Source organism: Cyprinodon variegatus, unplaced genomic scaffold, assembly GCF_000732505.1.
Source record: "Cyprinodon variegatus isolate N-32 unplaced genomic scaffold, C_variegatus-1.0 Scaffold448, whole genome shotgun sequence".
NCBI classification, from domain to species: Eukaryota; Metazoa; Chordata; class Actinopteri; order Cyprinodontiformes; family Cyprinodontidae; genus Cyprinodon; species Cyprinodon variegatus.
This window is the reverse complement of record NW_015150901.1, coordinates 122,351-134,779: the sequence shown is the minus strand read 5'-3', so window position 1 is coordinate 134,779 and position 12,429 is coordinate 122,351. Positions and strand designations below refer to the sequence as shown.

Genomic DNA, 12,429 nt, shown 5'->3' with positions numbered 1-12,429 from the left:
CTACCCACTCAGGACACTTGGAATACATTGGACGAGCAGTATGGAGGAATATTGACACCTTTTTTTGTGGACTTTTATGGACCTTTCTGCCTCGGGCTCCATAGACCTCCATTATTTGAATGTCAGCAGACAGCAAGAAGCCTCCCAGATCTCCAGATGCATTTGAGATATCAAAAAAGTACTCCAGAGTGTTGTTCAGCATGGGGGTGAGTAAAAAATGAAATCTAATCATGTTTTGGGTGTACTATTCCTTTAAGGTGGATGAGCTAAGACAAAATGACCGACCCACCCTCCGCCTCTCCACGCAGGCCTCTCCAGAGTAGAGGAGTCAAACCTCTCTGAAGGAGCTGGGCTCTAGAGCTCAGGCTTTGTGTGGAAGCGAGCCCGACTAGTTCTTGCCGGTCCCACTCCACGTCCCCATTAGGCTCCTTCTCCCCCAGCAAGGTGACATTTCACATCCCCAGAGCCGGTTTAAGCATAGTACCTATGGATCAGGTGGAAAAGGCCTCTGATGGACTGCTGCCATATCCTCTTTGCACCTGTCCCTCATAGTTCCCCATGCAGGTGGTGGGCCCACTGGGGGATAACTCCTTTTCAGAGGTGTCAAGTAACGAAGTACGAATACTTTGTTACTGCACTTAAGTACCCTTTTTAGGTATCTATACTTTACTCCTTTAATTATTTTTCTTCCTACTTCTGACTTCTACTCATTACAGTTTCACACAAGTATCTGTACTTTCTATTCCTTACATTTTCAAAACAAAGTTTTTCGCTACTCTTGGCTTCGGCTTTATGTTTCTAATTATTTATAAACATAAATGTTTATTTCCCGTCATGTGCGCCATTCAATGCAGATCATTAGCTCCATCCACATCTATTGAAAACTAGTGTCATTGGATGAGTCATATAACGCAAACACTCATTGGTTAGCTAAAGGAAATCATCAGAAGCCAGTGGGTGTTCTTGAAACTGCAAATGGGAATCGTCTATTCTATGCTACAATGGCAGAAAAAGATTTTGAAATGTCTTAAAGTTCGGACACAGGCGAGAGCGTATATTGAGATGGAGACGAAGAGCAACAAGACCTCCCTCATCCTTGGTCCTAACTCAAAGAATTTTTCAAAATAGTCAAAAAATTGAGCTTTCAATTCATATAGTGGCAGCTGGAACACATACTTTTTCACTTCTAGGTCAAGTTGATACTTCAACTTTTACCAGAATGTTTTTAAACTGCAGTATCTATACTTTTAATTAATAAACAAATGTGTGTACTTGACACCACTGCTCCTTTTGGCTGGGCTGTGTCCAATGAGAAGGAACTTGACCACAAGGTGCTTGTCAACAAAAAAACAACCTGAGGTCTGGTTCCTGCTCTGCCGTACCAGGCGACATCACATCCATGATTTTACTGTATTTTTAGGGGCTTTTTTAACACAGGTCTGAGTTTGACCACAGCAGACTCAGACAAAGGGCTGTGTGCAGTGGGAAACCCTACAAGGGGCTTTAATTCCTGACAACATATCCTGTGGGATCATTCAGGCACTGAAACCCCTCCACCACTTTAAGGTGAGGGTTCACCAAGAGGTTAAATCCAAATTAACAAGATAATGGCTGTTAAATGTGCTATTTAACTATGTAGTCTTACTTTCTTGTCAATCATTTTAATTACTCATTTTTATAATCTTCATTTATTCATGCTCAGTAAATATTTAATTACCTTTTTTTCCATTGCAGCATCGTTCCCTGTTTTGTTTCTTTTACTTTTTCACTGACAGTTTTTGAATTATCTCGCTTTTTAAATGTGCTATCTGAGTAAACTTGCCTTGCCTTCAGCATTTGTTTAATATGAGCTAATTTGTATTCCAGAGGTTCCAGAGTTTTCCTTCGACGGCCACAGTCATGTGCATTACAAGCTGCCGTCTTCCCTGCCTGCCCGCAGAACATGGATCCAAGTCCTAGTTCGAACTCGTAAACACAGCAGCATCATCATCAGTTTGGTGTCGAGGGACCAGAGTGAATACCTGCGACTAGAGGTGAGTTGGCTGTGCAACCACATATAGGGATGTTTGCCTTCGGATTAAAATATAATTAGCAATTTTCACTAAAGGAGAGACGTATTCTTCCTTCAGTCTTGATGTGACAGAGGACAGCTTTTTTCTTTATACTGCATGGAACATTATCCGTGATGTTCTTGATCAAAGCCCTTTGAATGGTGAGTTCAATGCTTTAGAGCCACAAAGCTCTCAGTAGTAATCTGATCATGTAACACAGGCGCCGGGTTCTTCTTGGAAAATCATAGCAATATATGCAGACAAAAAGATAGCAGGTGTATATCTGATGAGCTCCTGCTGTGTGTTTGCTAAACTGGCTCCTTCTTTATCTGTATGTGTCTGTGCAACAGAAAAGATATGCATGGAGCTCTATAGCTAAACTGTCACAGAGGCAAGTATTTATCTGTTTTATAGGCAGTTTTTAATAAGATGGTTGAACCATAGCCTTACAACTGGATGGATCCAACATGAAATAATCACATTTACTTAAGTACTAACTTCTTATTTTACCTTGGTTAAAACATTGAGAAGACTTTGTTTCCACCGATGTAGTTAACTTTATAGCAGCACTTTTTCAAGGAGGAAAAGCTAAGATAACCATTGCTGGACAGGTTTTATTTATTATTTCCCTCATGATTAAAGAAGGGGAAAAAAAACTCAATTTATGTTAGATCAATCTCAATCTTCTGATGTATTGACACTTAAAAGCAAGGCTAGTTTATTTCTATAGCACAATTCATGACAAGGACAATTAAAAGTGCTTCAAATTTAATAAACATTTAAATAGAAGAAAAATAAAAGCAGAATAAAAGCAAAAAAGGATACTAAGAGGATGATATTTTATTTTTGGGTGGATCATCTCAATAAGTGGTCCTCCTAATTTTCAATCATTATGCAGACATGTTTACATAAGGCCGTCCTATGTGCTCAACCCGTTAGCTATCTTTTCTGAGCATGCGCACTTTGAGGCGTATATCTGTGGTGAGCTATGGTTTCAGACAGTCATTGAAGCTCACCTTTCTCACCGCGGTTCTTTGAAAATTGCCGAGGGTCATAAGAGAAAAAGTGTCTACGAAGTGTATGAGAAGAAAAAAAAGGCCTCAGAAGAGGCAGATAAATCCCAAAATGCTTTGTGCAGAGAGTTCTCTTGGCAAAGCATTATGGGATTTTCTGTCACAGCGGCCTGCTGTTGCCATAGGCTGTCGCTACACGACTGCGGCTACTAATAACGAAGATGGCGCAGGCACCGCACAGTGGAAGAGGAGTTACGTAACCAACATAAAGTAGTGATCATCAGTCTGAAACGTCAGTCAACTGAGTTCACTATAAAGTCCACTATATTGTCCCCGCTCTATTTAGTGATGGAGGGGCTAACGTTAGCCCGTCTGCAGCAGCCAGGGCTAACTTTAGTCGGTCTGCAGCAGCCAGGGCTAACGTTAGCCCATCTGTAGCAAACAGGGCTAACATTACCCCAGGCTCACACCGACTCCGGTCTTACCGTTGCGGTGCGGTGGGTGCGGCGCCGCAGTGATTCCAAGTCATTAAAAAGACGTAAACCTCTCTCACCGGCTGCTGAGCTGTCCAGCTGCGGTTACCGAGACACTCCGGCGCTGCAGAAAATTCCGCAAGAAAGCTATCCTTGCGGCGTGCCGGAGCCCTCCGCAACAAGCTCTCGCAAAAATCCTTTATTTGGGCCGTGTTATCGCGTGAAGTTACGTGAACTCAAGTGAACTTCTGTTAAATCTCCGGACCTGTTGCCGGAGCCGCGGAGCCGCACCGCACCGTAGTCAAAAGGGCGGTATGAGAGGGGGTGTGCGGGAGTTGCGGTCTCCGTCGGCTCGGTAACCGCACCGGAGCCAGTGTGAGCAATGGGTTAGCCCGTCTGCAGCTGCCAGAGCTAACGCTAGCCATTCCGCAGCAGCCAGGGCTAATATTAGCCCATCTACAGCTGCTAGAGCTAACGTTAGCCCGTCTGCAGCAGTCCTCTCTCTCCATAGCCGTGTGGGAAGTACCGAGTTTTTAACTGTGGTAATTATTTTTCCCCCACTAAATGAAAAAGTCAGAATTTATTATTATCTAGAGACTATGAATAACAGGAGGTGAAATGCAGCTCCAGACGAGCTGAGCGTGTGGTGAGGTCATCAGTACGCTTCTGTTCCAATCGACCCATATTTTTGCTGCGTGCCCCCCCATCTCCCAGAGTCCGCTCTTTCCTGTGTTCTCTCAGGAACTAAAGTACTCGTGTTCTTGTGAATTTTTGTGAAACAGCCATCCTTGGAGGGAGGCGGCTGTTAGATTCATTTGATTTTAGAAAAAAAACAACAACAAAAAAGCCTTGCTGTCTGCACACCTCTAGAAGTTCTGCTTTTTAAGAAATGATGTAGCTTTGAGCAGTAATGGATGCAAATCGTTCCTAGTCCTCAGATTTAAAAAGGGTTAAACCTATGTAACCGGTTATCATCGGTTGAGGTATTTAAACAGCCTGCATGTATTCCTCCACATCATCATGATTGTTAGTCATTATTATTGCTGCAGGTCTTCTGACTAGAAAGACAAGGTAACCAAAATGAAATAGACTCTCCAGCAGTAGGATAGTGGTTGAAATCACTCTCAGATCTGAATGCATTAAAACACTTGTTGTTTTTCTTTTCCTCTGGGCTTCATTACACCCACTCCTCTACTGGATGTTCTGTTCACACTTCTTCCTTCATTGCTCTTCATGCATCTCCACTTGACTTACTGTCTCGGGTCACGTGACACCTCTCTTGCTTCCCGGAAGCCGCTCCTGTTTGCCACCCCACACTGTGCATGCATGTATTGATCAAACTTCAGTGTCTAACTGATGATGATTACAGGATCCATATCGCAGCCTCCATTAGAGTCCAACCTCTCCCACCGTTCCCGTCTGTCACCCATCTGTTTCTTCCTTCGATTCATCCGTTTCTACACTTCCTCTTAAATGTCACGCTGCTTCCTCAGCACGGCCACATGGGGAGCAGGTTCACATCGTTTATCCACTACATAAAGTGCATTTATTCCTTGGTGCAGAGAGCGTGGGGATATGTGACTCTTATGAAATAGCTCCCCTGCAGTGAGACACGTTATTCTGCCTTGGTCTCTGCTAGGAGTATCAGCATAATGCTGGGAGGGCTACGGCATTCTCAGTTAGCTTTTAATCAGAAGGAGGAATTAGTGGCAGTTAGTCTTGCCTAGATTTACTTTCAGCTTATTGGGGGGCATCTGACTGTTTGACTAAACATGAATGAAGCTTTCAATTAGAGGATTTTTTTTTAAGCTCTGCAGATTTACTGTATAAATCTAGCCTGTAATATGCAAACATGAAACATAGCCTGAACTTAACACATGCCAGTTTTCATGTCACATTAATTAAATGAATTGTCTCTAAAAGTTCCTTTAATTCAATTCAATTCAGTTTATTTCTATAGCGCCAATTCACAACAAATGTCATATCAAGGCACTTTACAGTTCACCAGATCATCAAGTCAAATTGATTCAAAAACCAGTTGATTGCATCAACTCATTGACTCTTTAACAATCCCTCACATTAAGCATGCTTGTAGCGACAGTGGAGAGGAAACCTCCAGCAGAACCAGACTGCCAAGGCTGACTGGGGTTCTCTTTTTGGAACATAAGGAACAATCATGCTTTAAATGTGAGAAGGAGGATTTTAAATTCTATTCTGGATTTAACAGGAACCCAATGAAGAGAAGCCAGGATAGGAGAGATACAGTAGTAGCCATTGAAAATTTCCTCAATTTCCTTGATGGGCCCTTGCCTGGTCCCCTAAAATTCCCTTTTAAATATCAATCTTTGAACTAAAATATTCTTTCTGTCATGATCTATGTACATTATGATCTAAAGAGAAGTCTCATCTCCTGGTCAACCCTGTAATTTAGTGAAAGGGTGCAGTCAGAGTAAAAAATATGCAAGAGGGGGTCACTCCAGTGCCTGGAAGTTGAATTGAATATCACTTGGAGTTGCAGGGAAGTGGGCTGCCATTCGGCTGGCTTTTGATTGGGAAGAGCCATTTTCAATGGCTGCTACTTTATGATCTCTCTATTTTTAATATTCATAAGAATCTAGCTGCTCCATGAGCCTTCAGATGACTGGTTGTGAATTGACGATGTATAAATAGACTGAACTGAATAGAAATTAAATATTGGAGATATAGACACTGTTTACCGGTGGGAGAAAACTTTTTGCCCCCATTCAGATTACTTCTGCTTTTCTGTCACACTGAAACAGGATATCTGATGTGCTAAGATAGTTACTAATAGTTAACTGGTGTTCGTCGTGTCCCGCTTCATCCAGAAGTGGATCTTTAAAAAATATCAGTATTATGTATTAATAATGTGATGAAGGTACATAGACACCTCATACTGGTTTGTTTATTCCCCCATTTGAAAAGGGCTCTTATATGGAGTTTATCATGGGGGCTTGGTATCCCATCATAATGTTCACCATGTCCATGCTAGGTGTAAAATCAAACTTGCCATCATATTGTAAAACTGTCTGAAATGTAAATGTGAGCTGTAGGTTTTCTCCCGTTATCACTTCCAGTGCCTCAGTTAAGAAGATTTAATAAATTGTCATCTCCTTTGAGGAAAGGTTGGGAGCATCCTATTCTTTCTTACCCAGGTAGTGCCATTTAGATTTCTTCAAAGTCACAGGGACAGCGTGTAACCCGACATTCTCTGATTAGGATAAGGCATTAAAATGCTGCTCTGTCATTTTGCTGCTTGGTAAAGGTCACACTGCTGAGCTCATTTATTTTTACAAGGCTTTCTGCATGTAAGAATGAAATACTTGACCAAACTTGTCAGTGCCCCACTCTGCAGGTCAGTTGAACTTCGTGGAATAGAAAAATGCCTGTAGAGTTTGGCAGATGCTGTTTTCAGAGAACAGCTTGCCTTATGAACACCTGATTACTCAGACTCTTTGTTAGCGGTAGGTAGCAGCACAGCAGCAAATGTGAGCTCCTAGAGGTAAAAATGACAAATAAATTACAGTCTTTTAGCCGTTATGAATTCACCATCTTCTACCTTATCCATTAAGCGATAGTTCTGTTGACACTGGTTTGGGGTACTGCTGATGCAATCCCAGTTTTTCACCTTGATTAGTTATGAGATGAAAGAGATTAAAGAACTCTTTATTACTGTTATTAGGTTAATGCTGTTTTCACATCAGATGTCCCTTCCTTGGTCATATCGTAGCATGTGCAGGTGTGAACATACTCTCAAACAAACAAACCAAGACCCACTTTTTGAGGTTGTCTTGGCTCACTACCTGTCGGACTTTGGTGTGGTTCCCCTAATTTCTGATATGAGCCAGCCTTGATCCAATCAACCCATTTGTAGAAAACTTACATCTCTTTAGACTTAACTCGCTGCTGTAGCAACAAGGTACTGAAATGACTCCTGATCCACTGCCTGTTGCTTGGCAAAGTTGTGTCTGTCTGGTGTTTTTGCAGAAAAAGTGCAGAAAAGATAAAGTTATGGGTAATGTTGGCCTAGTGGTTAGAGAACTGTGCTTGTTGTCTGAGAAGGGTGCAAAATCCCCACAGCCTCCACTCTGGGTCCCTGAGCAAGACTCTTAACGCCACACTGCTCACCAAGCGCTGCAGAGTGGCAGCCCACTGCTCCCCAATGGGATGGGTTAAATGCAGAAGTAAATTTCTCCAGCGTAAGTAAAAGTGTAGAAAAAGTGTAAAAGTTAAATTATTGTTATTATTATTATTTAAAAAAACACGCTTGTATCCTGAGCCAAATAAGTACTGGTTACCCCTGTTAAGGCCTAAACCATTAAATAATTGTTAGGGAAATCAAATGTCCTAAACTGGAGCTGCGCTTTAACATTCTGAAACGAGATTTCAGAATCGTCCAATCTAAACACTGGTTAATTGATTGTGCAGATTTGACTCACCGGCTTTAGTAGCTGGGCAGAACAAATACATGACATAGAGATGACTTATTGACTCCAGATCCCCCATCTCTGGGCATTGTCATTGAATTATTAAGTCTGAAAATCAGGAGATGGGAAAGTTTCCTGACTTGACCACTTTTTCGGCAAAGGAGGAAGCAGAGACTATCTTTATTTAATCAAAATCCAAGAAAATATTGTAAACAAAAGATAGAGTGTGAATGCTCTGTAGAGGTTTAAGGATTGCTTTTAAAAAGCGGTTTAAATTTAGCCCTAGAAGGACTGTTTTTTGGTCCTACCTCCTGGCAGACACAGGTCAGCGGACGCCTTCTAAGATTGTTTACCCCTCCTAAGATGGCAGAAATCATCACTAGGCTCGCACTCTGATGTGTGACGTCACTGTGATGCTAACTATAGCAGGTTGAGGTGAGGGGAGATGGAGCTCTGTAGTTGATCCTAGCAGTTCCATGACGGAGCTGAGAAATTACTTCTTGGTGACTGGAACTCCAGCTGGCTGGCAGACATTACAGAACACGAACAGACGAGCGTGTTTGCAACATTTGCTGGTTGGAAGGAATTAAAGTTATACACATCTTTAAATTAGGCCTTAAAATCCCAGCATTAGCAAATTGTAGTATACTTGAAGTAAATTCTATTAAGAATACTTAAGTATAAGTATAAGCTTAGAAAGTATACCGAACAATGTACTTTTAGTGTACTTGAATTATTACTAAAGTAATACTTCTTCGAACTAAATTGGGACATTTTTAAGTTTACTAAAGTATACTTTGTCATGATGGGTTACAGAGTAAGCCCAATATGCAGAACACACACGGAGGCAGGATAAAAAGTTTAACAAGGTTTATTGAAAACACAAGCACATGAATATTGTTGTATGTTTCTGTGTGACAGAAAGGCATTGAGGAATATTTTTCAGATGAAACCACTGTTTAAAATGTCACTATGATTTATAGGTGATTAAACAAAAAAAATATATATATATATATATTGAGCTTTAACCAAATTTTTCTCCAAGAAAACGCTGCAAACCACCATGAAAAAGATAAAATTGTCCAGACAGCTGTTTCAAACAAATTTCTTTTTGTTTTACACTTGTGTAAGCAAAATGACAAATAAAATCTGTCTAAGTCTAAGTAACCCCATCTGGAACTCTGGATGAACACTCAGACTCTATAGATCCACATCTTGACTATAAGTCAAGCAAAGTTGGACTGAATAAGATAAAGCATGTTTTTTCCACAAAGGTTTTAGTGGGCAGTGTGACACAATGCCAAATGTGCAAAAATGTATTTTTCACTCATAAAAGGTAATCTGGTCAGACAAATATGCTGATTTAGATTATTTGAGACCTTCTGCATGAGGCTAAGATTTGGCTGTTATTTTATTGACATTTACCAATAATATCACCCAACTGAATAAAGAATAAGAATAATAGAGCAAGCTTATGTAATGCATTCCAGTTACATCACCTGAAATGGTCGCACAATTACCTCCAACCCCTCTTTGGAAAGGTCTGAGCCTATAGTTTCCATTTATGTCATTGATGCCATTAGGGGGCGTGGCTAAAAATGAACACCTGCTGTTGCATTGCTCCGGCAGGGTCGGACATGTCAGGTGAAATTTTAAATCTCATTTGATTTGTTTACACATCTATAAAACAAATTGTATTTGTAAAAAATAATTTTTGAAACATGTTTTAGAAATGTTAAAGCCCCATTTGAAAGACGTGTGGATGAAAGACCGTGTGACTGTGTTTTGGCTATTTCTATAAATAGATAAACATGAGCAGGTGTCAGTTGGGCCCTGAGGGATTACTCTCTTCCCTTCTGTGTAACTGCTGAGTGCAAAAAAAGGCTGCACACCTTCCCACAGACATAGTTGGAGCTGCTCCTGTAGAAACTTGTCAAAACATTCACTACCTTCCCTTACTTGCCACCAAGGGAGCAAAGCGGGAGTCAAATCGCACCGTTCGGCTTTAATTGAGGTTAAATCAGGTGGCTGTGAGCAAGCCTTGTTACAAAGCTCTGCCCTGGTGGAATGTGAACGTAATTATTAGCTCATAATAGAGCCTTGGAATGAGCCTCGATCCAATGCCAAACAACTTTGGAGCCGTCTAACACTCCTTTGCTGAAAGACAAAGTGGGGAATTGTTAACAAATGAATTAGGAGGCAGAAAAACAGCAAAGATATGGACATTATTTGGTTACGAAATTAGGCTAAATATTTCTGTTTCTGAAGGTCTTCCTTCAGAACCCTGATTTCTCTTTATAATGCTGAGCAGAAGTGGTGAAGTTAATGGTAACCTCCCACATCTCCTTCATATCTTTCCTCCTTTGTCTCAGTTCCCCGCCCCTCTCGTCTCTGCTCTCTGTTTACGTGGTAGCAGCGGCAGACGAAGATGGAGGGGAGGAAATTATGCTCAGTGGGACACTTGGAGGATCAGTTTGAAATTGAAATGAGGACGACCAACCCACCACCCTTTCTCAAAACAGCCTTCGGACATATTCCCTCTCTATCCTACTCTCTCCTCGCCCCTCCTGGACTCCCAGCCCTCCCAGCTGAATGAATGAGACGAAGGCGTTAGCATTAAAATAAATCAAGAAAAAGTGGATCTGTTTTTATATCAGGTTCTGGGTGCAGTTTGTTTAAATAAATGTGTTCATTCATTTCTCTCTCTAATTCCCTTATCCACTATACTTTTCTTCACATCTTTCTGTGGCATATTTTCTCCTTACAGTGGAGTCTGTATGTATATTGCATATCTTTAATAAGAGCAACAAGTTCCTAGAGATGTAAAAAAAAAAAATGCCTAAATGACCTCATCGATCTACTGTAATCCTTCTCAGACCAAGGGGGGCTTTATGTCTTTTTGATGTGTGCCACTGAGCCTCGGTCCCTAATAACTCTTAGCCACTCAACATTTACTTCAAATGAAGTTAGAAATATGTAGAATGTTTTTCAGTGTAGTCCTGTTTCTAAAAAGCAGAAGAACACTTATGGCCGCTAACACTTAGTTTGGTTCTGATGGAGATTTCTTCCTGTTTAAAGGGAGTTTTTCCTCTCCACTGTCACTACAAGCATGCTTAGTGTGAGGGATTGCCTTCAAGTCAACGAGTCGATGCAATCAACTGGTTTTCCTTAGATGGAAAAGTTTGAATCAATCTGACTGGATGCTCTGGTGAACTTTAAAGTGCCTTGAGATGACATGTGTTGTGAATTGGCGCTATAGAAATAAACTGAATTGAATTTTGTAGATATCTCTAATGCAAAATCTCTAATGCAAAAAGACAGATGGAGTCGAGAGAATGGCTTGCTTTTATTTGCTGTGTTAAGTTGGAAAAAGTAATTTTCAGATGTCTTTAAACCTCACGTGTCCACCATAGACTTTGCATGTAAATCAGTGAAAACATGTTTGAATGCGCCATGAGTATCTTACTTCAGTTTTATTCGTCTTTCTTGTGAGGTGGCTGTTTTCTCCATCTCCATATTTATGTCTTTTTTCCATCTCCAGATCTTTCAAGGCCTTCTTTGTGTTTTCTACAACCTTGGTGACGGACACTACAACTTAACCCTGCCCAGCTATCGCCTTGACAACGGGGAGTGGCACGAGGTCTTTTTGGACAGACATGACAACATGATGACGTTACGGCTGGATGGTGGTGGAGGGAAACGGGAGGTGACTGGATCACAGGGCAGAAGCCGAGAAATCATCATCAACTCCACTGCCGTGATGTTGGGAAACTCCTTCCCCTCTGAAATCAACAAGAGCTTCCAAGGTGGGTGGGAACTGCATGCAGCTGGCTGGGTGTCTGCCCTGATGCTTCCACACCACAGGTGTTTGGATCAAAGGCCATGAGAGATTTTGTTTTGATTCATTTATAAAAACAAAATGAAAATTTCTCTCAGTCAACTTGGGGAATTTTTTTAGCTGTTGTCACCAGAAACACGTGGATCTGTTCCATCACAGTGCATCTCTGCCAACACGTTTTAATCAAAGCTCCTCATCAGGATGTTTTCTATTCTGGTTGCGCCTGCAGACCTGGTTAGAAAGGTCATCCACCCATCACACATCACAATGTTTCACAATGTGTCACGCTGTACCAGACTCTGTCACGCTAGGTCACTTTGTTTCACACTGTTACATTGTGTCACTCTCCGTCACTCTGTGTCACACTGTTCCACACTTTGTCACACTGTCTCACACTGTCTCACACTGTCACACTGCCACAAAATGTGTCAAATTATGTCACACTGCATCACACTGTCATACAGCCACACTGTGTCACAGTGTCACACTATTTCAGACTGTGGCACACAGTGTCACACTGTTGCACATTGTGTCATACTTTGTCACACTGTATTACACTGTGAGTCAAACTGTATCACAGTGTATCACACTGCATCACACTGTCATACA

The 12,429-nt window shown here is 41.4% G+C and overlaps 1 protein-coding gene across 1 annotated transcript in view; it reads left to right on the top strand.

Annotated features, from left to right (window-relative positions):
• LOC107093830 (neural-cadherin-like) overlaps positions 1-12,429 on the top strand; it is a 501,663-nt gene that overhangs the window by 376,475 nt on the left and 112,759 nt on the right. Inside the window, exons 31-32 of the mRNA XM_015389130.1 lie at positions 1,867-2,033; positions 11,524-11,788. Of these exons, the coding sequence (XP_015244616.1) occupies positions 1,867-2,033; positions 11,524-11,788 (432 nt within the window). The remainder of the gene's footprint in view (positions 1-1,866; positions 2,034-11,523; positions 11,789-12,429) is intronic.